Raw genomic sequence first — 21,934 nt, 5'->3', positions numbered from 1 at the left:
TTACCTCAAATGACAGGACATACGCAGACACAGAGTTGTTGAAATATTGAATTAGATTTAAAAAAAATGCAAAACAAATAGTATTGTGTGTGTGCTAGAGATTCAGACCTGTATTATTGAAGTGCAGGACAGTGATTCCCAATGGTGGTACCTCAGTCGAGTAGTTTTTCAGGGCTGGTAGAAAGATTGTTTAGTAGCTTACACTAATTAAACACATGTATCTACATACTGTATAGAGTCAGCCATAACACATGGACACCATGTGATGCAAAAAGTGTATTTGCAGCAAGCCCATAATGGTTCAACTTCATTTTGAAACAATTGGATACAAATAACAAATAAACAGTTGAAAATTAGCTAACAGTAAACAATCAAAATAGTTTGCGGTGTGCTAAAAGTAGTGGCTGACATTTTAAAACAGCCAATAAATAAATAACCCGTTATATTGGAATGCTGGAAACATGAGGGAGACAGCTAGCATTGCTCTATTTGAAGGTAATTCAATCTTGTACCTAGGCACATAAAGTTACTTATTAACATGTTATCTCCCTACAAATAATGGATTGTAAAAACAGCAGATTTTATTGGCTCCAGAGGTTCTGGTAATGTTTATGTTGTGCCTACACTAAGCTAAACTTACTTTCTCCTGAGTGTAGTTTCATATTTGGATACAGAAACAGTGTTATCCATCTTCTCAAATAACAAATAGGTGTGTTTACCCTCCTTGAATGAGGTGGTGCCCATGTTCACACTCAACTCAAAGTCATAGCTGAAAGACCTCAGACAGACTAGACAACATTAAATGTTTGTTAGTCCACTAGAGCTTAATTGAGTGACATTTATTCCCTCTACTTTTTTATGAACTCATCTGTGGCTGCATGACTAATTGGTTGTTGGGACTTTATTACACCACTCAAAGTTTGAGAGACATGCCAAAGCTTATTTTAGTTTAGTTATCATCTTGTTGAGTCTCAAAGGCTGAGACACGTGTGATTTTGGAAAATCATCCTGCCTCGAAACGCTGCCTCTGCCTCGCCTTGATCAAAGGCATGAAGTAGACGAGGAAACAGAAGTTGCATGAAAGTAAAGTGAGAAGTGCAAAGGAGAGGGAGTTAAATAGGAAGGCTGAATAATGGGAGAGAGGGCGCGATAGACAGAAAATGAGAGACAGACAAAAAAGAAGCACAAGGGAGCACGGAGGAAAATAAAGAGTTATGGGCTTCTTTCTAAATTCCTGCTCCATCCCCCTTTTCTTCAAACCCAAAACAATTGCCACTTTGTGCCGCAGAGAGAGAGCTGGAGGTCATTGCCTCTGCTTTCCATAGGCAGCCTCCGATGCATTCCTCTGGGCAGCTCCCAGCCAATAGGCAGCCAAGGAGGAAGAACTCCAGTCCAACTCGTCCCCAAGAATGTATCAGCCATTGATTTGTTTCCAGGATGACCCCTCCTGAGCTCACACTCACCAAATCCCTGTCTCTCACTTTCTCCTTTCCTTGCTCCCTCCCTGTCTCCTCCTCTTCTTCTCTTTCCCCCTCCTGCCGTCCTCACCCTCTTCCCACACAGTCGGCTCCTCTCTCTTCCTGCTCTCTGTGTTGCAGCTGGTAGTACTTAAAGTGTGGAGTGTAGGGCGTTTGGTAGAAGAAGAAGAAGAAGAAGTAGAAGAAGAAGGGGGGGGTGTCTGTGAGAGCCTGTGCAGTACCCCTAAATGTGCTCTGCTCTCCACACAAACACACAAAGGGCTCCTCCCTAATAAAAACACTCTGTTTCTCATCTCCTCGTGTGCCAAACACACACCGCCCAAGCCCAAAGACACAGACCAAAGAGAGACTCATGCTATGGGAACAGCTCTCTTCTCTGTGGATGTTAATAATAGGTTAACACAGGGCTGAGCTCTGTTTCCTCCCTGATACAAACGCATCATGGAAAGTGACCCTTCAACCCTGGGTGGATCTTCTCTTCTCTTGTCTTGTCTTGTCTTTTATTCTATTCTACTTTCTTCTCACATTTTAGCTAGAATACAAGCAGAAAACCTGTTAACCAAGTTTACCAATATATAAAATATATATAATGTAGAAAGTTTGAGAGGAAGGTCATAATTACAGCTGCTCTTTGCAATTGTCCTTCTGACGAGTATTCCTAAACAGTTTCGATTAATTGGTTTGTCTTAAAAATTATAGTGACATCCTCAAATGTATTGTTTTGTCCGACCAACAGTCCGAAACTAAAGCAGGGAAAAGCAACAATCCTCACATTTGAGACATTTTAACTAAGGATATTTTTGCATTGGTGCTTGATTACCAACTTATTTACTAAATATTTTACCTTTGCTATTGGACTTTGTTTGTGTCCTGGGGCTCAGGAAAAAAGAAATCGCTAAAAATGTTTTATATAAAATAATTGTTCTCTTTAAAAAAACAAGACATTTTAAGAATATCATTTTTTGTTTGAAGTTGTGATACAACAGATACACACCCTCTCATCAGGGATTTTCCACTTCTGTGTGATCACCACCGGTCATGCCCTTGCTGCTGCCGTTGTGTAACAGCCTGAAGGGCCTTTTGTTTGTTTGGTCCTGCAGATAACCTCCTATCAGAGGCTCAAATCAAAGAGGAGCCGACTAATGTTCTCTGTTCAGTTTTTTTCACGGGCAGCTCATACCTTAATGCACGTTGCTCACACAGTAACACACTCCTAAACGGTAGCCACAGTAACAGGACAGAATGTGTGTGTGTGTTTGTGTTGCTGCTGGGTGTGCTGCTTGAGAGGTAACCAATTAGGTTACTTGATTTTATCACGGTGGTACTAGTAGGGATTACAGCTACATAAAGAATAAATGTGAGTAAACAAGATAATATATATTCACAGTTTCCAATGAGTCGGCCTGCCTCCTCTGATAGCCGGTTGGATTGTTACTGGCAAGTTCGAGGCCCACTTAAAAATTGAAAGAAAACCCCAATCCCAACTTTTATTTGGTAATCAGTTGCCTGCTTTCACATGTGTATGTTACAGTGGTTGCGTCCATGCCTCTCTGTCTGGCCTTTCTATCAAAAAAAGTTTTTCCCCACGCCAAAACATCCCTACCCCGCTACTTGATGATTTACAGTACTAGTGGTACAATGACTTATTAACCCCCCCCCCCCCTTTTTTTCCTTCCTCAGAAATTCAGACGGCGAGTTCAGGAGTCCACCCAAGTCTTGAGAGAACTGGAAATTTCGTTACGGACCAATCACATAGGGTGAGTCACTGCAGGAGTGTGTGTAAAGCTTTTGTAGTATTGAATGTCCCAGACCTGGTTATATTAGATTGAGGGGGGGAAAAGTCTGACATTCCAGACACCCGGAGACGCAGACTTTGACACTAACCACCAGCACCACCAGCACCACCATCCCCCATTCATTTCAGTGCTCATGCCCAATATATTACACAGAGAGCCATGGGGCGATTGAGAAAAGATGAATTGATTGATTGTTAAGGGCAAACGTCACGTGAGCAGCCTCTACAAATGAAAACACGATTCTCTTGCTGCACAGCTTGAAGCATAAGTGTTTCAGTCTGCCGTCCTTAAGGTGTTTTATTTCAGATGTAACAAGATATCATGGTTTCCCAACAGATAAAAACACAGCAGCATTGTGTGTAATTCCAGGTATTCAAGAATAACAAGCCTCAGCCTGCTGCAGCTGACATTGATTCAGCGTTTTAGTCATCGTAAAGGAAAGATCAATATCTCTATGAGCATCACACAATGTCCCAGTGTTTGGTCTGGCAATAGATCATAGGGCCTATCTCTGTGATTAGAGACCCTGATAGGTAATGACTCTGATAGATTACTCTGAATCATTAATTAGACCTAATGCATTCTGGGATCTGGAGGACTCGGGGACATCATTTATCAAGGCAACTCTTAAAGAAATGCAGATTAAGCATAGGGATGAGAGAATATTGTTTGGTTGAATTTTTTCACAAAGTAGAAAACTGTGCTTACGGGTTATTCATAAATGAAGCCCCAGAATGTTTTTGTTAGCATTGATGACCAGGGCTAGCAGCTAGGAGGAGGCTGAAGGTGGGAGACATGGAGACCCTTTGTAGGACAGGGAGAGGCTGCCACGAGAGCTGGCCACAGACTGTTGTGACAGCCAAATATATAGTGGTTACACAACCAGACCTCAAATAAATGTAATCCAAACTATATCTCTTAATCCCTCTGTTTTTCTATTTTCCTCCCACACACACATATTATTGGACTCCAATTCATGTATTTCGCTGACTCTCACACAAATCATCTCATTTTTCTGACAACACCATCTCTCACACTCCTACACACTGTTTACACATCGATCAGATTCAGCTCTAAAGACCAAAATAAACTCAAACCACAGCCAGAGATGATGTCCGTCTGGCAAATCAGTCGAGGCATTGTTTACATGGATTTATTCCTTTTAGAGACCTTATGTTGGTAAACTAGATCACATAAATAATCTAACTAATCTAGATTAGACAAAGTGCTACCACATGGCAATGACAGGGAGTGAGATTGAGATAGGAGGGCTTGGCAAGGGAGCAAGATGTCACCCACTCAGACAGTGAATAACGTCTGCTTCTTTTCAGAGGTTAAACAGAGAAATACATCTCTCATGTAGGCAATGTATAAAGGGTAGATTGTCCCTGTACGAGCACTGCTGAATATACCCCCAGCTCCTCACATGTTGCTCAGTGGTCAACAACATTTGGTGAATGGGAGGATTGTTAGTTAGTGTCCTGTGGTAATGATTACCATGTGTCCCGACAAGCCCTTTTTAAAGGCCCCACCAGGCACCGCTTTACTGGACGCTCTCGTTAGAGTTACTCACTCCCATATAGTTACACCACAGGGGAGCTAATAAAGAAACAGCTAGTGGATTTTTAAAGCAGTTTAACCTTACATCTTCATCTGATCAATACCACTCAAGCTCACCCGCTTGTCATTATGTTTATGTCTTCTACATTTCTCTAATCACTGAGCAATCAGGCCTATCGAAGCCGTCGGGGCTCCAGTAAATAGCACCCTCATAGGATGCGATTAAATAAAGATCTTCTGTGATTCCACTCGCTCTGCTTATAAATATGGAGAGAGAACAGCACATGCCAAAGGTAGCGGGAGCTTTGCAGTGTCTGTAAAGAGAGGAGAGAATGGGCTTTTGATCATTCTGATGGCATGTCTTTACAACAGTTGCAAACTATTTGTGAGGTTAGAGAAACAGCAACAGAGTAAACTCAATAATGAGATTCTGTATGTGTTCGGATGCCTGGGCTTTTCCATGCTGGATATGTTTGCTGCTTTGAGCCGGGAAGCTTTGAAGTCGGTCAAACGGGTCATTACAATTCCTCTTGGTAAAGGGAGGGAGACATGCAGGGAGAGAGGGAGAATAATCTGAAAACATCTGTATACCAATGTCAGGTATGGTTAAAGCCTGCATAGAATATTATAACACATTGTGCTAAACAGAAAGGCACTTCAAAAATATCTCAACATTATTGTAACAGCAGTACTTTTGCTGTATTATTTATTTTGGTGCAGTTTGTCTTTTTTTAAATGCTGAATGGGAGGCATGTCAATGACTAAACATGTTACATATTCACATGAGCATGCATGCTAATAAAAACATGCCTGGGTTTCTTGGCAGGTAACATACAAGTAAAAAGAATATAACATTCTTTAAATGTTCTGTTTTTAAAAACATGTGTTGTTTTTTTCCAGACTCAGAGAATGAGTTTTTAAGCTAAGATTAACCCAACCGCAATGAGCTTTTGAAATCCATTCAACTGAAAAGCTCCCAATATTAAACAATTCTGGTTTTGGTTGTTTTGAAGGTGTGCCCTTTCTAAAATGTATTTTAGTAAGACTTTGTGTGCTGATAAACTTTTGTGTTTCTCTTTCTCTTCAGGTGGGTCAGGGAATTCCTAAATGAGGATAACAAAGGCCTGGACGTGCTGGTGGAGTATCTTTCTTTTGCACAGTATGCCGTCACGTAAGTTACTACCAGCGCTTTTTTTCCAACTAACTATAGTCTATATGCAGAACTCACAAGTGGCACAATGCTGCTATTCTGCACAGCCGCTGATGCATCTCCACCACCACTAATGCTGCTGCTTCTGCTGCCTGCTTGTCAGAAACACTGAGTCAGTCGAGGCCATTTGCTGACACATTGGCACGTTGTATTGTACCAACCATAGGCTTCTATTCATGGATTAATGGTGTGATTATTAGTCAGTCACAAGGTCCCTGTTCAGGGCCAAAGAACCAGGCAGTTAAATGGTTAATTCAGCCTCCCTAATTCACCATATGTTATTATGGTCTGTCCACATTATGAATGGTTAGCCGTAAAAGTGTGTTTACCCTCAGTACCACCAATGCAGTATATCAAAGTCATGGAAACGACCATTCTAAAAAGTGAAATGGATCGTAGTAGGTATGCTGTAACTACCAGGTCTTTCCAATGTTTCTGCCAAGTACAACAAAACCTGAGACTGCCTAACTATTATTTCTAAACCAAAAACCTGAAATATTAGCGTTAGCACTGGAGTCGAGAACATTTCACCTCTCCTGGCACACATTAGCGCTAGACCAATATGTGAGATACATTATATGGGACTAATAGGTAATTTGTCTAGCAGATGTCTCTATTTATATATACATTTATATTTAATTATGTTAGCTGCTCATGTTACAGACAGAAGTGTGTGGTTAGTTGAGCTTAGCTGGTTGTTTGCCTTAGCTAGGCTAGTTAGCTACTGTAGCTAAAAAGTACTTTTATGAATGCCAGGCAATAATACAGTGATGTTATTCAATAAATATTTCTGGTAGCTTTGTTGAATGTTTTACAGTTACTGATACGTTTCATATAAAGTTTGTTTTAAGGTGTAAAATCAGACCTTATTTGCTAAAGACAACACAAAATTATTGATATATTACCAATGTTTTTATTGTTTTCAAAAAAACATATTGTAATGGCTTCAATAAAGCTTGAACTATTGGCAAGTGAATGCATACTGTGTAGTTTCTTATTATATGTGTTGTTTACTTGGTGCAGGTTTGATGGAGACTGTGAGGAGAACAACCCAGATGCTCCTATGGACAAGTCAAAGCCCTGGAGCCGCTCTATAGAAGACCTGCATGGAGGAGGCACCCTGCCGTCGTCTCTCAGTGGGAACGGCATCACACGAGCTGGGCGACATTCCACGATACGGTAAATAAGGACACACATTGATGGTTAAGAAGATTTACCAATACCCATGCGTGTTTGTGTGATTTCTGTGTTTGCAGTTTACTGTACCAAGTGTTTATCTGGAGCATCGTGTTTGTATTGTGATTATTTTGAGAAGTCACACCATTCATATGATGCCTCAGCAGCCCTTTTATGTAGTCATGAGGTCTGTAAGACTTTAAATGGCTTAAGACACATTTCTGCAGCATAAGGCAAACTATTTGTCTAGGTTTTTAGGATTGTCAAACACAGGCTGATTTTGCACATGATGATGAGACACATGACAGCAGGTTTTTATGTGACAGACTGAAACATCTGTTCAATCACCAAGTCTGTTTTTTTTTTTATGAAGATCAAAAAAACATATTAACTCCAAATCCCGAGCAGAAGATTTCACAGAAGTAAATGTTTAAGTTGATGCTAATGTGGCTCTGAAGAATAAATCCCATTCATTTGTGCATTATTTCACTAATCCTCCATGTCATGCCATTGATGTTTCAGTACAGCACCCGCTATGACTTCTGTGACCTCTAATCCTTTAGTTTGAAGAGGTTAACTTGAACACACTGTACACAGAGCACCATTGATCCAATGAGGCACATGCCTCTTTAGTATTATCCTTGCATGGTAATCAAAACTTATTTTCCGTTGCTTATTGTCTCAAAAGTACTTTAAGTAACACATGTGAAATAAGTAAATGTGGCATTCAGGTATTTTTGTTTAATTCTATTTAGAGTTTGCAATCAGTCGTAGATAGTCTTAGATATGAAAGCCGCACCTATTACACTATTCAAGCTATCATGACATGTTTTTAATCCGCAATGATTTCCAAACAGTGATGGCTTGTTTAATCATCATCAGGACATATTTATTCTTTGACTCATTGTTTTTTGAATTGTTACACCTATATTATCAATATTGGCCCATATCAGATTATCACACACACATTTGCTTCCTCCGGATGTACCCTTGTGTCATCAGCGTCTACAGTGTGTGTAACAGTGTCTTCAGTGAGGCTGACTGTCTCTTCTGCTCTGTCCTGGTGTTCCTCTATAGTCATCTGCTCCTATGTCTGCCAGTCATCAACAGAAGGCAGGTCTCTCACTTTGCTGAGCCCTCTGCAGCTTTACCCTGCATCCCTGCTCCCTCCCAAGACACACACACACACACACACACACACACACACACACACACACACACACACACACACACACACACACACACACACACACACACACACACACACACACGCACACACAATTCCCCTGCCTCATTGTACTTTATACCTCCCTGCTAGTGCTGCCCAGTTTATTTGTCCCGCTGTCTGTGTCGGGGATGTGAATTATTTGTACTGCTAGCCTTCCCTCCCGCGCTCAAGACTGAATTCTCCTCTCCTCGGAGCAAATGGGTTTTTCTTCCCTCATTGTTCTTGCCTCTGTGCCTGTGTGCTGCTTGTGTGGCTCCCTAAATGCCATTCTGTGCAGAAGCTAGCCTAGTTTCAACAAAAGCCCTGTAAAAGTGAAGGCTCGGCGTAGGTAGCCTCTAACCATGTTCTGTATTTTGGATTCCTGCTAATAGTTTTTGAAGCATTTGCTCTTGTGGTTTATACATTCTTTAATATCCATAATACAGAATATCTGTCCCTTATTGTGCTTATCTCGCTTTAGCTTAGCTTTGATTTAGAATAATGTAAGATCCAATGGGTGTCAAATTAATACTTGTATATGTCTTCTTCAAACTGCCATCTTGAAGGACACCAAGCACACTGAGCTGCCCAAAGTGCTCTGAAATACGACGGTATGGAATGTGCTGGAAATACATAGCTGTGTTAGACCTGTATCTTATATTTATACATGTAGTATTCAGTGTTGTTCTGTGGTGTTATTTGTTGTGCACAAGCTGTTTTGGGAATTGACATTAAATATTCACATTCAGGGAAGGATTCTCTGATTGAAGAGAATAAAGCTGTCCACTCAGCTCTCCTCTTCCTTCAGTTTTCAACTCCTTTCCTCCTTGGAGTCATATTCAAGTTGCAGTGTTTGATATAAAAGTTTAGTTGAGTAATTTCAGACAAGTCAAAGCAGGTCAAGGTGTAACATATTGTATAATCATTTATCTTCACTTTGAGATTAAGAAATATTGTATACTCATTTCCTCAAAATTGTGCCACGCCTCCGTTTTGGATGTGGCTTACCGGGAGAACACCTTTTTAGGATTGTTGCCACATCCTGCTCAAGTAGAATGCTTATTATTTAAATGACATACAAACTAACAAAGTAAACATTAGACAACATTTTTAAGACATGGTTAACTGAAACATTTTGTACATCAACAAACATTCATGATTCAAAAATAGTTCTACATCTGTCTTTGAACCACACACACACACACACACACACACACACACACACACACACACACACACACACACACACACACACACACACACACACACACACACACACACACACACACACACACACACACACACACACACTCACACTCACACTCACACAATGTTGTGACTCACAGCTAAGTCAGACATGGGAGCCGTGCCTATCAGTAGCCTGAAGACACATTTTCCCCCAGAACTCAGGGCGGTGATTGAACCTCGTGACAAAAGTCTGAAAATAAACCGTTTCGCTCTGACTGGCTCTGCATATCATTCAGTAATACTGCTGCTCCAGCATTCTTTTTCTTATTGTGAGAGTTGCACCAGGAAAAAAAAAAATGCCTTGTTTTTGTCCACACAAAGCAGCACAGTCAGTGTGTTGCATGCAAATGACTTGCTTCTATTGTGTTAGCTATAAGTGATATCTTTGTTAAGGACATACACTTAAAACAATTGAAAGGGGGCATCCTGTTGCCCCTGGCGAAGGCTGTAGATTATATGGCCTTTGTGTGTGTTAATGTAACGTGGTGTGGCAGTTTAACAGCCTCCCTATGTGAAGTAGGTGGTGTGTGATGGAGAGTCATTCACAAATAGCATCTGTTTTCTTATTTATCTGGGCCTCGTGCACTTTTGTTTGTGTTCAGAAACTCAAAGGTTTTCCCTTTTTTCTTTTGGTAAAAAACGTTCCTCTCGTCACTAAATGTCTTTTGTCTTTTCTATCTTTTGTTTTTTAGCTCCAACACACTGCCGAGCCGGAGAACTCTGAAAAACTCCAGATTGGTTTGCAAGAAAGATGATGTCCACGTCTGCATCATGTGCCTGCGTGCTATCATGAATTACCAGGTCAGTCCTGTGCACACAGACTGCATGTCCCTCTGGACTAAAGCACACTTATCTAACTGCAGCCTAATTCAATTTGTCCCACTGCTAATGCTCCACGTTTCATTTATTATGCAGGGGGATGCACCTCATGCTCTTCCTCTCTGTTAATTAGCTTATTTGTATCTGTCTCTCTCCATCTTGTTTGCTCTTCATCTCCTAGTATGGCTTCAACATGGTCATGTCCCACCCACATGCTGTGAATGAAATTGCACTAAGTCTCAACAACAAAAACCCAAGGTAAGTTCAACTGAAAATCACAATTTCCATTATTATTTACATATACATACACACCGGAAATAAAATATCTCACTCAAAGGAATTGTATAGCATTTAGAGCTCAACAAATCCAGATATAATACCAACAGACCCCAACCCATAATGGAACATTCAGAGTCCAAACATTAGCCTCAGTGCACCTGCACAGTGTGAGAGTTTCTTTGTAGCTCTCGGGCACATCCATCCCGACAGACAGGACTGGTCACCTCTGGCACACTCCGCCACACGGGCAGCTGCTCACCGAGACAGCAAACAGGTGTGTGTGTGTGTGTGTGTGTGTGTGTGTGTGTGTGTGTGTGTGTGTGTGTGTGTGTGTGTGTGTGTGTGTGTGTGTGTGTGTGTGTGTGTGTGTGTGTGTGTGTGTGTGTGTGTGTGTGTGTGTGTGTGTGTGTGTGTGTGTGTGTGTGTGTGTGTGTGTGTGTGTGTGTGTGTGTGTGTGTGTGTGTGTGTGTGTGTGTGTGTGTGTGTGTGTGTGTGTGTGTGTTCGTTCTTTGTGCCCAGAGGCTCAAGGGTTTCCTCAAAAGTGGATGTGAAACTGCTCGCATCACCTGTCACATATCATCTCATCCTGAGAAATCCTGCATGAATGAACTGGAGACTGGACACACACGCGCGCGCGTTCATTTTTAAAACTTGCCTTTTAATGTAATGGATAAGCTAAAAATATGGACTTTTATTTTGTTTCTATCAAGTTTCACACCACAGAGTTATTTTTTCCAAGTTACTAAGAGTTAGTCCATGTTGCGAATTAATATTTATAGGATATATATACACAACATAATATACATTGTAATTATCACCCATGTATATCCAAACTACAACTTCAGCTTTGGCAGGACCTTAAATCACGCTGCGTTGTTTGCTCTGTGTTAAAGTACAGGTTGCCGCAGTGCTGGCTGTCCTTTACTAACCATCCTCGTCTTTATTTATCTCCCTGTTTTGCAGAACTAAAGCTCTAGTCTTGGAGCTCCTGGCGGCAGTTTGTCTCGTGAGAGGAGGCCATGAAATTATTCTCTCTGCGTTCGACAACTTTAAGGAGGTACGAGCTGCACGGAGAGGGAAAGTGGGGTCTGAGGAGACAGATATGTCATTACATTCGACTGTGCATTTCAAACGGTGACTCAGCCCTGGAGGAATGCTTTGCCGGCAGATGTGAGAGCAGCAGATTCCTCAGGATAGCATCATATAATGAGCTCTTTGTCAACAGATTACACACTCTGTTTTAGCTGAATAGCACATCAGGACACACTTAGCTACCAGAGAAAAAAATTAAAGTGTGTTAACTAGATTTAGCAGACACATCAAAGCGCAAAATAGCAAAAATATGCAAAAAGACAGCCTTGGCTGACCCATGTCTATCTGGATAAGGTATTCTGGCTGCTGGAGGAAAGAGTGGGAGGGGCGTTGGAGCTAACAGCAGCCAAACTTTATAGCATAGGCCCCGCAAAAAATTGGCCGACTGCAGTTAATGCAATATTTACAGCCCTGAATGAAATATTGAGTGTTGATCTCAGTGGTAATGGCATTAGAAGGAGAAGAAGGCTAAGGGAGAACGTAGCTCTACTAATGAGATTAAACTTGGTGTCATGATAGTGTAGGCTGCTGGAAGCATTTGAGAACTCGTTCACATTTCCGTATCTTTCTGCAGTGAATTGAGGGCACATTATGGTGGTCCATTTTAAAAAAGCCCTCTGTACTGACTTTGATATCCTGTGAGTGATGAAGGGGCTGCAGGCTGAGACTCAAACATTGTTCCGAGGTTTTTGGATATGCACTCTCCTCTTCCTCCCTCCCTTCATTCTCAATTCTTCATCATGCTCCATCTCCCTCATTGCCCTCCAGATGAACTGTCTGATCTGTAGAGCATCTCTCCTTCTTTTTATTTTTAATCATTCTTATCTCCCATAAGCATGGGAAAATTACGACAGTACATGTGATACAAGTTTTCCCATAAGCAATATTGAACACAGATGCACTCCAGCAGCAGGTCATGAATATCCGAGGTCATGGCGAGCTGTGATGTATTAAGCAGCATTTTATTTTCATCTTCACCAAATAATGATGACCTCTGGTTTTCTGACTGGGATTGGTGATATTAAAGGCACCATGACATAACAGTTCTCGTTAATATTGATAGAAAAGCATTCGTCTAGTGTCACTGTGTGTCACAAAAGTTAAAGCACAAATGAAAAATGTTTTTGTCTCAGGCAGTGATTGGTGCATAAATGCCTTCTGGTTGCTCTCGACACCTAAACTGCAATAAATGGAATAAGTGAGATGTGTTTTGTTTTGCAGGTGTGTATCGAGACACAGCGGTTTGAGAGGCTGATGGAGTATTTCAAAAACGAGGACAACAACATCGACTTCATGGTATGAAATATAGACATTTAAACATAACTGAACAATAACCCAACAAAGAGTGCAGCTTTGCTTCCAGTTTGAAGATACACACTCGGCTATCAGTCTTTGTAAGAGCCCTCTAATTTAAGTCACACACCGCAGATATGTGGCGCATCAAACTGGAGTGACCATAAGCTCTGCCAAGTCTGTCATTTCCAGGCAGAGGAGTGCTAATTGCTCTGGCAGATAAGATTAAAAGACGCTGTGAAGAAAGTGCCAACGTTGACCGTATTTTACTCAATGTGTGTGTGTCCATCTAAGTGTCTTAATTGATATGAGGCAAACACTGCATGTGCGCGTGAGTGAAATCCAACAGATGCTATGAGTGAAGGGCTTCACGTCACAAGTCCACTCACAGTCCTTTTGATAGGCCGTCGTCTGACAGCAGCAGTAAAGCAAACACACTCTGTCAAAGCTGCCCTGTCACACAGCGACAACAGAGCCTCTTTCCGATAGCTCATTAAGCCATGTCAGGGTGAGAAGAAGTGTGTGTGCTTCATGCACTGTGGGAAGAAGAGCCTCCTGGATCTGTTTACGCAGCTTCCCATGAGGCAGGCAATGGAGTTGAACTGTTTCTTTCTGTTAATTAGTTTTTTCAGATCCTCTTTATCTGCCAGATATGCTTCTCTACCCGCAAAGCAGCTATAATAATAATAAAGCTTTATACACACAATGTCAGTGGAAGCCAGATTGAAAGGCCTTAGATGTGATAGTAAGCATTACATCATTTCACAGTGTCATTAACACACACACATTATATGCATGATTGAAAAAACCTTCAGAAAGTATACTGTTTCTGCGGTTCACTAGTTCACTCTTTCTTCTGTTGTTATTCCCAAGGTGGCCTGTATGCAGTTCATCAACATAGTTGTGCACTCCGTGGAGGACATGAACTTCAGAGTTCACCTACAGTTCGACTTCACCAAGCTGTGTCTGGACGACTACTTAGACGTGAGTTGAGACGTAATGCTGTAGGAAACATTCACAGACAGACCAAACACTCCCGCTCTTGATATTCAGCTCAGCCCAGACAGAGCAGAGGTTGTCATTACACAGAGAAGCAGTCAATAATGTGTTTTCCATGACCTCAGAAGAAATATCTGTCAGTTCTTTAAATCCTCGTCTCAGATGAGATCAATGCTGGCTTCGGGGTTTGAGATGTCGGCTTAGAACTGAAGAAGCAAATGTCTCCCACCTCTCACTCCCTAACTGTCTGAATGTTATCATATCTTTACTTTGGTGTGCATTTTTCTCCAGAAACTAAAGCATACAGAGAGTGACAAGCTGCAGGTTCAGATCCAGGCCTACTTGGACAATGTGTTTGACGTGGGAGCCCTTCTGGAGGATGCAGAGACCAAAAACGCAGCGCTGGAGCGTGTGGAGGAGCTGGAGGAGAACATGTCACATGTGAGAGCCCCCCACAGCCTATGATCTCATGCTTTCCCTTAACTGCCAGACACTTTAAAAAGACAGAGTGCTCACTTTATAAGGACACTTAGAATTCCTTAAAATCTGTAGTCTGTTCACATATTGAGTTAGACGCTGCTACCATGTTGCTAATTACAATACATTTTATTTTGAGCATTCTAATTTATCCAGAATATTTTATATTGTGTATTCTTTGTGATATTTTAGTTTTCTGCTGTTGATATGTATATATTTGCTGTTTGTTCATTTTTATTTAATTATATTTATTCTTTATTTCAACTTTTGAGTATTTTAATGCCTGAACACATTGCTGCTATAACAATATCATTTCCTAATTTGGGGTGAATATAGGATCGGTCTATCTCAAGAACTACTCACTTTATAAGGACACATACTTTATGTAACATTTAGAACTTTGAAGTCTTCAAAATCCGGTGTCTATGTTAACATATTTAGTTGGAAGCTGCTACCGCAACAACTTAATTTCCTGGCTATTTATCATTTTAGATTACAGAGAAGCTGCTGGACACGGAGAATGAGGCCATGTCAAAGATCGTGGAGCTGGAGAAGCAGCTGATGCAAAGGAACAAGGACCTTGAATCGATCAGGGTCAGTCTCAAACTCACATGTGTCTTTTAGGTTTCCATTAGACACTCACTATTACACACAATAAACACTAAACACAAATCATGAGTTAGAAAAGACTTCCTTAACTAATCTTAACTCACTGTGTCCGTCCATCTCACACACAGGAAGTGTACAAAGACGCCAGCTCTCAGGTGCACTCGCTGCGGCTGGTGCTGAAGGAGAAGGACGAGGCCATCCAGCGGCAGAGTAACCTGGAGAGGAAGATCCACGAGCTGGAGAGACAAGGCACCATCAAGATCCACAAGAAGGGAGACGGAGACATCTCCATCCTGCCCTCCCCCCCCTCGGGGGCAGAGGGCCTGCCGGGTGCTGTGATGGGAGGGAACGGTGCTGCCTACAGTCCCAATCATATGGGAGTCGTATCGCCGGGTCCACCTCCACCTCCGCCAGCCCCCCCACTGCCACTGAACGGCACATGTGGGTTTAAAATGAGTTTAATAGCATTTAAGCTGAAATAATAATCAGTTTGCATTTCTGTTGAAAAGTGTTATTGAGCGTCGTTCTTCTCTCTTAGTGTCAAACGGACCGTCAGCCATCCCTGCAGCAGCAGCAGCAGCAGCTCCCCCACCTCCTCCCCCGCCTCCCCCTCCGCCTCCTCCACCAGGCCCACTCTCACAGTTCTCAGCCCCACCACCTCCTCCGCCTCCTCCTGGAGCCCCCCCACTGCCTGGCTGTGGGACGCCCACTGTCATCATGAACTCCGGGTTAGCAGGTAAGGTCGTCTCATACACGTTTGAGTCAGGTGTGTGTCTCTGTGTGAGTTATGTGTGTTTTATTTGCTATTTTCCGTTATATTAGATTCATTTCCCAACTGCTTTCCCCCGTTGCTCATTTTAAAGGTTGAACACTTTAAAGGCAGGAGGTGCTGCTGGGAGGCTTTAGTGAAGCAGTTGCATGCATGTGACGTCCAGGCTTTAATAAGCCTTTTGCAACTGATTACCTTTTGTTCAACAAAGTTAGTCTTTATATGTATTTGTATGTTTAATAAATAGCAGACAAGTTCAACCCCATCAGCCCATCAGAGTTGAGTTGACCGTATTTGTGTCTGACACTTAACCTACTAAATGAACGTTGCATATCAAATGTATTAAAAGGCATGCTACTGCTTAGATTATTGATCAATAAAAGGTCAGACCCCCCCGCCCCCCATGTGACTCATTGAGACTTCTCTCTACTGCATGTAGATGTGGGTGCATTTTCCGGGGTGTGCATGATGCGTGTGTAAGCAAAACTTCCTGAGATACAAAACAGTGATGTCAGTCATTCAAATAAAAGTCTTTTAAGTTTTAAACAAATACATCCTTTACTGTGTGTTTGAGATGGGCATGTGTACGCTTTCTCACTAACTGCCAATTTCTTAACGATTTATCTTTGGATTGTTTCTTTTTCTGCCAACCAGAGGGACCCATCAAACTTTCCTGTAGGTTCTGCTTGTCGTGTTCTGTGTTTTGTTCCCCCCTCTGTCCCCTTCCTTTATCACAACTTTTTGAAAATGGTATTTTCAGTCTTTGTATCTCAGTAGAAAACCAACACAAAAGTCCCATTTGTGTAATTCATGTCCCTTAGAAAGAGTTTTCACGTTTCTCAAACACATTATCTCTTTTTCTAACATGAGCTTGGCAGCATTTCAGAACCACATATTACAAAAATCTGTGCACTTTGACTTCATGAATTATTTCGTCATGCAGCTGTTTTCCTCTCGTGTTGAAACTTCCTGTGAACAATTCTGATGATTTCAAACAATGAAAATACCATATTTCAAAATCCTGCATGATTCACCCCTTGCTGTAGTTTTGTTCAAGTGTATGTGTTTGTTTGTATGAATGGAGTATTGCCACATCTCTCAGTGTTGTTTGCATGCTGAAACAGAGTGACCTGCCGTGGCACGCTGATGATAGAGAGTACCAGAGTTGGAATGCTGTTTACCTTCTCATGGCGGCCTTATCTCTGTCCCTGCTGACACCTTGTCCCTGTGGCTAAGCATGGCGCCACCTCGCTGTGCAGCTCCAGTGAATCAGCCCAGGTGGTCACAAATAGCCATAATCTGTGCGATAAATAGTGCAGGAAATCCTCAGCATATCCATTTACTGCACAGGGTGTTCCTTTTAGACTTATTCTTCTACCAACAGGCTGCACGCTGCTGACCAAGTGACCTCATTTTGTTTCAATTAAGGAAGCGTTCTTTCCCAATAAAATTCAAATAGATCAACTTGTAGTAGGGTTGTGTCCTTTCAGAATTGAAATGGTCATCTCACCAATCCACCCCTTCACCTGCACGTGTGTGAATGTGAGTGTGTGTACTCTGTGTTTAAGGACGCTGTGTTAACTCTTCTGTTTCCTGTGCAGCGGTTAAGATCAAGAAACCCATCAAGACAAAGTTCCGTATGCCTGTCTTTAACTGGGTCGCCTTGAAACCAAACCAGATCAACGGGACGGTGTTCAATGAGATCGATGACGAGAGGATACTCGAGGTATGAGTCTGCCCTCAGTATGAGTCTGCTTACATCTGACCCCATTTTATGAGAACAGAACATTAACAGAGTCTTTGTGTACGTCTTTTAGGACCTGAACGTGGACGAGTTTGAGGAGATGTTTAAGACAAAAGCCCAGGGCCCAGCTATCGACCTCACCTCCAGCAAACAGAAGGTCATCCAGAAGGGGCCCAACAAGATCACGCTGCTGGACTCCAACAGAGCCAAGAACCTGGCCATCACACTGAGGAAAGTGGGCAAGAGTCCCGAGGAGATCTCCAAGGCCATTCAGATGTAAGCCCCTTCAAAATAAAAGACCCAGATCCTTCTAGTGTTCTTACATGCTTATTCTTCTCTTCCATGTACTTTTCTACAACAAGATATTGTAAAGATTGTTGTTTTTAATTATAAATTCAGTTCTGGATTAACCTTTTTTACCTGAAATGTTGTGAAAATATAATCTTTATTTTTTCTTTTACAAGTTTCTCACTTTCTTATTTGGTTGTGACTTTATTTTCCTATCATCAGTCATTTTTCTTTTTCTCCAACACCACATGGCATTAAATGGTCTTTTCCTGCCCTTCTCTCAGCTTTGACCTGCGCACTCTGCCGGTGGACTACGTTGAGTGTCTGATGCGCTTCCAGCCCACAGAGCACGAGGTGAAAGTCATGCGGCAGTTTGAGAAGGAGCGCAAACCGCTGGAGAGCCTGACGGGCGAGGACCGCTTCATGATGCAGTTCAGCAAGATCGAGAGGCTCATGAATAAGATGACCATCATGGCGTTCATCGGGAACTTCAGTGAGAGCATTCAGATGCTCACGCCGGTGAGAACTGGGATCTCTAACCCTTTTCTGTCTATACAAAAAGTGGGGCATTATTTTGGGATGACTATAGAAAGTTAATGCAAATCTCCTCATGCCTTCCTCTTCGCTTCCCCCACAGCAAATCCATGCAGTCATTGCAGCTTCTGTTTCTATCAAGTCGTCACAGAAGCTGAAGAAAATTCTAGAGGTAAATCAATCATTTGTGTGTGGACTGAACTTAAGGTTGAAATGGTTGCAAAGTTTAGCTTACAGTGTTCTCTCTTGTTCTCCAGATCATCTTGGCCCTCGGGAACTACATGAACAGCAGCAAAAGAGGAGCAGTGTACGGGTTCAAGCTGCAAAGTTTAGACTTGGTCAGTTTCCTGTCTGTGAGTTTAAAGCCTTTCACTTTTTCTGCACAGATGTTTTCTAAAGTTTGTTTTTTTCTTCTTCAGCTACTCGACACCAAGTCGACAGACCGTAAGCTAACGCTGTTACACTACATAGCCAACGTAGTCAAAGAGAAGTACTCTCAGGTTGCGCTCTTCTACAACGAGCTGCACTACGTGGAGAAAGCTGCAGCAGGTGAGCCGTGCAGTCAGATGTGTTTGCTGCCTATCACACATTTCTACGTTTCCTGTGCACTCATCTATGTCTGCTTTTGTTCACAGTGTCGTTGGACAACGTCCTGATGGATGTGAGGGAGCTGCAGAGAGGCATGGAGCTGACCAAGAGAGAGTACAGCATGCACGGACACAACACCATGCTCAAAGACTTCATCACACACAATGAGAACAAGCTGAAGAAGCTGCAGGAGGATGCCAAGATTGCACAGGTAATCTAAACACAGCTCGCTATGTTACGGCTCTTTTCTTGTAGTGAAGTGTTTTCTAACCAAGTCAACTGTCTGTCTTTGAAAGGATGCCTTTGACGAGGCAGTGAAGTTCTTCGGGGAGAACTCCAAAACCACGCCACCCTCCGTCTTCTTCCCCGTGTTTGTGCGGTTTATTAGGGCTTACAGGGTGAGTTCCATAAACATCCCTCATAGCAGGGGTTCCCAACCTTTTTTCCCAAGAGCCCCCCCAAATGACTCCTGTTGGAAGTTGCGCCCCCCCCCCACACACATCCAAGGGGGGGCGGGGGCGCAACTGCAGTAATTAAAGTTTAAAAGTCTCAAAAATGCTACAACTCCTGTCACAAACTGGAAGAAGGTGAAGTATGTTGTTGAAGGAGGATGAAAGCGTAATTAAGGAGCACTATTGGAGTGACTTTGATGGTTATTGGACTCAGGATTCATTCATTTGGATTCCCGCTGTATGAAGAAATTAAAGGACGGCGCAAGTGGAAACAATTGACAAAGGGATTAAACTGTTTAAAACACATGCTCAAAGTAAGCCGGATTTTGCCGATGTGTTTATGTGGATTTCAAAAGTCGTAAATACTCTACAAAATGGAGGAGACCGATCTGATCGGAGTAACTGTGACAAATAATCCAACTGAAACCGGCATGGACAATGACTATGTTTTAAAAATGGGCTTATCCAGAAAAGCCTGGTTTGGACACCTCACACGCAGAGGAAACATTTCTATTAAAGAAAGAATTATACATTTCTGTCTTTTTATGCCTTTAATAGCTACTAACTTGAAAATTAATTAATCAATTATTTTTTACATTTTGTTGTAATGTAGAGACAAGGCTTTTAGCAACAATCATGTATTGCGTTACAATTATATGTAAAAAAAAAAAGAAAGAAAAAAAGTCTAAATATGATATTTGGTCTCAAATCATCTGAGGCCTGGCGCACCCCCCCCCCCAGGTTGGGAACCACTGCCTCATAGGAATGACACAAAATGACACATACTACTTTAAAGAAGAATCCAACAATACTTTGATAACCTCAAACTCATATTGGACAGTCTTTTATTCAGCTGAGCTATGCTAGAAGTGGCCAAAATATCCTCAAGTAGCGATGAGGAGCAGCCTACAGGAATGACACACTTTCTTTATTTACACCCCCTGATTTCTGTCATTTTCTAAGCTTGTAGTCTTCAGCCCCAAACGACGCTGCCTTAAGGGACATCGCTGGAATCCCTTTAGCTGTCTTTGTGGCCACAAAAGGCTTATATCACTTTTTTCCTCACAGTAGTACTCCCCAAGACCTGTAAACAGTCTTTGAAGTGTAACATTGGAAGAGTTCCCCTTTAAGTCACAGCAGCGTCTAGGGAGGGTCAGTGTGGGATACAAAGAGAAGCCGTTTCTTCTACACCAATCTAAAGTCACATTTTAAAACAAAAACATCCCACCATGTTTTAGTGCACTTCTAATCTAACCACACTAAGGACCTCATTAATCACATTTATGATACTGAAATAGAATCTCAGCTTGAGCAGCACATGCATTGTTTGAGTTTCTCATATCATCTCAGCAGCATACTTTGCTGTAACGTACACAGTTGCATATTTCAACATTTTGTAACCGTGTGACATTTGTATTTCATCTCCTCAGCAAGCAGAAGAGGACAATGAGCATAAAAAGAGACAGGAGCAGCTTTTGATGGAGAAGCTTTTAGAACAGGAGGCCATGATGGAGGAAGACACCAAGGTAAGTCATTCCCTTAACCCCACTCCTCTATTCTCTCACATCCCCTCCCTCCCTATACCCTCTCCCCTATTTTTTACGAGGCCACAGTGGATCACAGTGAGCAGAAGGTAAGCCGGTTCCTCTTCCTCCCCTTACCTCTTCATCCTCCCTCCTCCTGATCACAGGATTAACGGAGCCTGCCGGGTACAGTTATATCTAGGTCTGACGCCCGGCTGAGCCACATCACACTGACTCAGGATCAGCCGTTAACTTCCCTTAATGGTTTAATGAACTTACACATGTACTAACTTACAGAGGATGTTTCAAGCAAAAGAACTATGATCTGAGCCAAGGGAAATAACGAGTGGCAGAATCACTTGTAGAAATGACTGACTTGTGACTCAGAGTATAACTTACTAATAAATGTTTAACAATGTCTCTCCTCAGTCTCCTCATAAGAGCAAGCGGCAGCAGCAAGAGCTGATCCAGGAGCTCAGGAAGAAACAGGTGAAAGACAGCCGCCATGTCTACGAAGGCAAAGATGGAGCGATAGAGGACATCATCACGGGTAACGACACACTGGCCTGGATGCTCTCCCTGCATTCACACACACACACACACACACACACACACACACACACACACACACACACACACACACACACACACACACACACACACACACACACACACACACACACACACACACACACACACACACACACACACACACACACACACACACACACACACACACACACACACACACACACACGGGGGGCACTCTGCATGAAGGTCCTCTTTAATGCTA

At 42.3% G+C, this 21,934-nt stretch overlaps 1 protein-coding gene across 3 annotated transcripts in view; it reads left to right on the top strand.

Annotated features, from left to right (window-relative positions):
- Positions 1–21,934, top strand: part of fmnl2a (formin-like 2a) — a 46,414-nt gene that overhangs the window by 20,063 nt on the left and 4,417 nt on the right. For all 3 annotated transcript variants that reach the window (XM_079666835.1, XM_079666836.1, XM_079666834.1), the window contains exons 4-25: positions 3,159–3,235; positions 5,922–6,005; positions 7,068–7,223; positions 10,368–10,476; positions 10,676–10,752; positions 11,737–11,830; positions 13,087–13,161; positions 14,032–14,142; positions 14,449–14,598; positions 15,127–15,228; positions 15,372–15,684; positions 15,782–15,979; positions 17,614–17,738; positions 17,830–18,032; positions 18,329–18,563; positions 18,682–18,750; positions 18,836–18,916; positions 18,998–19,127; positions 19,214–19,377; positions 19,463–19,564; positions 21,049–21,144; positions 21,571–21,691. In XM_079666835.1, coding sequence (XP_079522961.1) covers positions 3,159–3,235; positions 5,922–6,005; positions 7,068–7,223; positions 10,368–10,476; positions 10,676–10,752; positions 11,737–11,830; positions 13,087–13,161; positions 14,032–14,142; positions 14,449–14,598; positions 15,127–15,228; positions 15,372–15,684; positions 15,782–15,979; positions 17,614–17,738; positions 17,830–18,032; positions 18,329–18,563; positions 18,682–18,750; positions 18,836–18,916; positions 18,998–19,127; positions 19,214–19,377; positions 19,463–19,564; positions 21,049–21,144; positions 21,571–21,691 — 2,872 coding nt within the window. The remainder of the gene's footprint in view (positions 1–3,158; positions 3,236–5,921; positions 6,006–7,067; positions 7,224–10,367; positions 10,477–10,675; positions 10,753–11,736; positions 11,831–13,086; positions 13,162–14,031; positions 14,143–14,448; positions 14,599–15,126; positions 15,229–15,371; positions 15,685–15,781; positions 15,980–17,613; positions 17,739–17,829; positions 18,033–18,328; positions 18,564–18,681; positions 18,751–18,835; positions 18,917–18,997; positions 19,128–19,213; positions 19,378–19,462; positions 19,565–21,048; positions 21,145–21,570; positions 21,692–21,934) is intronic.

The sequence above is a fragment of the Notothenia rossii genome (genome assembly GCF_949606895.1).
Source record: "Notothenia rossii genome assembly, chromosome: 2".
NCBI classification, from domain to species: Eukaryota; Metazoa; Chordata; class Actinopteri; order Perciformes; family Nototheniidae; genus Notothenia; species Notothenia rossii.
This window is presented reverse-complemented; position numbering and strand designations above follow the sequence as displayed.